This window comes from Prionailurus bengalensis, chromosome D1 (genome assembly GCF_016509475.1).
Source record: "Prionailurus bengalensis isolate Pbe53 chromosome D1, Fcat_Pben_1.1_paternal_pri, whole genome shotgun sequence".
Lineage (NCBI taxonomy): Eukaryota > Metazoa > Chordata > Mammalia > Carnivora > Felidae > Prionailurus > Prionailurus bengalensis.
This window is the reverse complement of record NC_057346.1, coordinates 102,595,422-102,597,166: the sequence shown is the minus strand read 5'-3', so window position 1 is coordinate 102,597,166 and position 1,745 is coordinate 102,595,422. Positions and strand designations below refer to the sequence as shown.

The window sequence follows — 1,745 nt, the reverse complement described above, 5'->3', positions numbered from 1 at the left end:
AATGTAACTAATAAAAGAATATTAAGTAGGAAGTATAGCCAGAGTCAAAAAGTACTTTTCAAAGCAGTGCATTTATTTTACATTCTGGTGTATGCAATAATTAGAACAGAACATACTGTCTCTTTGTAGACAACTTAAGGAAGTCATTTAAGTGAATGGTAATTAATGAACTTCCATTTTAATATTGATTATATGCAAAATTGAGGTTTTCTAGTCTTTAAGAACATATATGAAATCTATTTGAAGCAACTAAATACTTTGTGAAGTCTGTACATAATTTTAATATTTTAAATAATCTCAATAAAATATGGATAGTATGAAACATATTTCTTGAGTTATAACCAGGGGAATATTGGTCTCATGAGATGTTGCTATATTTCTCACATTTTAAGAACTTATTAAAAGAGGTAGCATTGATTTAAGACGTGAACGTGTTTCCAACTTCAGAAACATTCAATAGTGGTCAAACATCCTTACTTGATGCTTTGAGGTGCTGAACTTTAATGACTTGGGTCCAACCTAGAAGAACTTTTTCCTCATCACTTTTAGAACCTCTTTTACCTCCTTATTTCTCAAACTATAGATCATGGGGTTCAAAAGAGGAATCACAATGCCATAAAATACAGAGGTCACTTTCATATTCTCCTGGGAATTACTAGCTTGGGGCTGTAAGTACATGTATGACAGGGTTGCATAGAAAACAATGACTGCTGTCAGGTGGGAGGCACATGTGGAGAAGGCTTTTTTCCTCCCTGAAACAGAAGATATCTTCAGGATGGTGGCCATGATATACACGTAGGAAAAGATGACAACTGACACAGTGAATATCAAGTTAAATCCCACAAAGACAACAAGGAGCATGATGTTGATGTCAGTGTTGGAGCATGAAAGGGCAAGAATTGGGGGAACATCACAGAAAAAATGATTGATGGTATTGGATTTGCAGAAGTACAGTGAAAATGTAAAACCTGTGTGCACAGAAGCATTTATTGAACCCATGACATATGAACCAGCTACCAGTTGGATGCAGACTCTTCGGGACATGATTATGGGGTAGTGAAGTGGGTTACAGATGGCTACATAACGATCCACTGCCATAGCAGCCAGGAGGTAACAGTCACTGGTTGCAAATGTTGCATAAACCAATAATTGCATTATACAGCCCTCAAAGGATATAGATTTGTTTTCTAATATGAAGTTTTGCAGCATCTTGGGAGTGATAGCGGAGGTATAACAGATATCAACAAAAGCCAAATGTTGTAGGAAAAAGTACATGGGTGTTTGAAGTCTGGAATCTGTCTTGATGAGTAGGATCATTCCAATATTACCCACCATGGAGGTCGCATAGATGACCAGAAATACAATGAAGAGGAGGTCTCGAAACTTGTTTTGGGCACCAAACCCCAGAAGAAAAAATTCAGTCACTTCAGTGATATTTTCTTTTGTCATGATTATGGAAGTCTAGAAAGGACCAAGAAGAGGACCAAGAAAAGAAAGAAAATCTTTGTGATTTCTTGAAGGAAAAGGATCTTATATTTCAGTCACCTTTTTTTTTTTTTGAATTAGATCCTTATGGAAAACACTCACAAAAGGATTTATTGCTTTCCATATTTCTTCTATTTCCTTGATAAGTAATCACCACATAAAAAATGACATGTGAGTCATGGATTCATTTTCAAACTGAAGGAGATCTCATAGAAGATGATTGACTTCTAATATGTGTGATTCTAAGAAGCATAGGTTAA

General features: G+C 35.5%; 1 protein-coding gene across 1 annotated transcript; it reads right to left on the bottom strand.

The window, feature by feature from the left end:
• Positions 1 to 432: 432 nt before the first annotated feature.
• LOC122482808 (olfactory receptor 5AK2) lies at positions 433 to 1,473 on the bottom strand. Its single transcript, XM_043579104.1, has one exon. The coding sequence runs from the start codon at positions 1,447 to 1,449 to the stop codon at positions 520 to 522; it is 930 nt and encodes a 309-aa protein (XP_043435039.1). The 5' UTR covers positions 1,450 to 1,473; the 3' UTR covers positions 433 to 519.
• Positions 1,474 to 1,745: the final 272 nt, after the last annotated feature.

Excerpts from the sequence above, each read along its gene's own strand:
- LOC122482808 (XM_043579104.1), bottom strand. The coding sequence starts at position 1,449 with ATGACAAAAGAAAATATCACTGAAGTGACTGAATTTTTTCTTCTGGGG.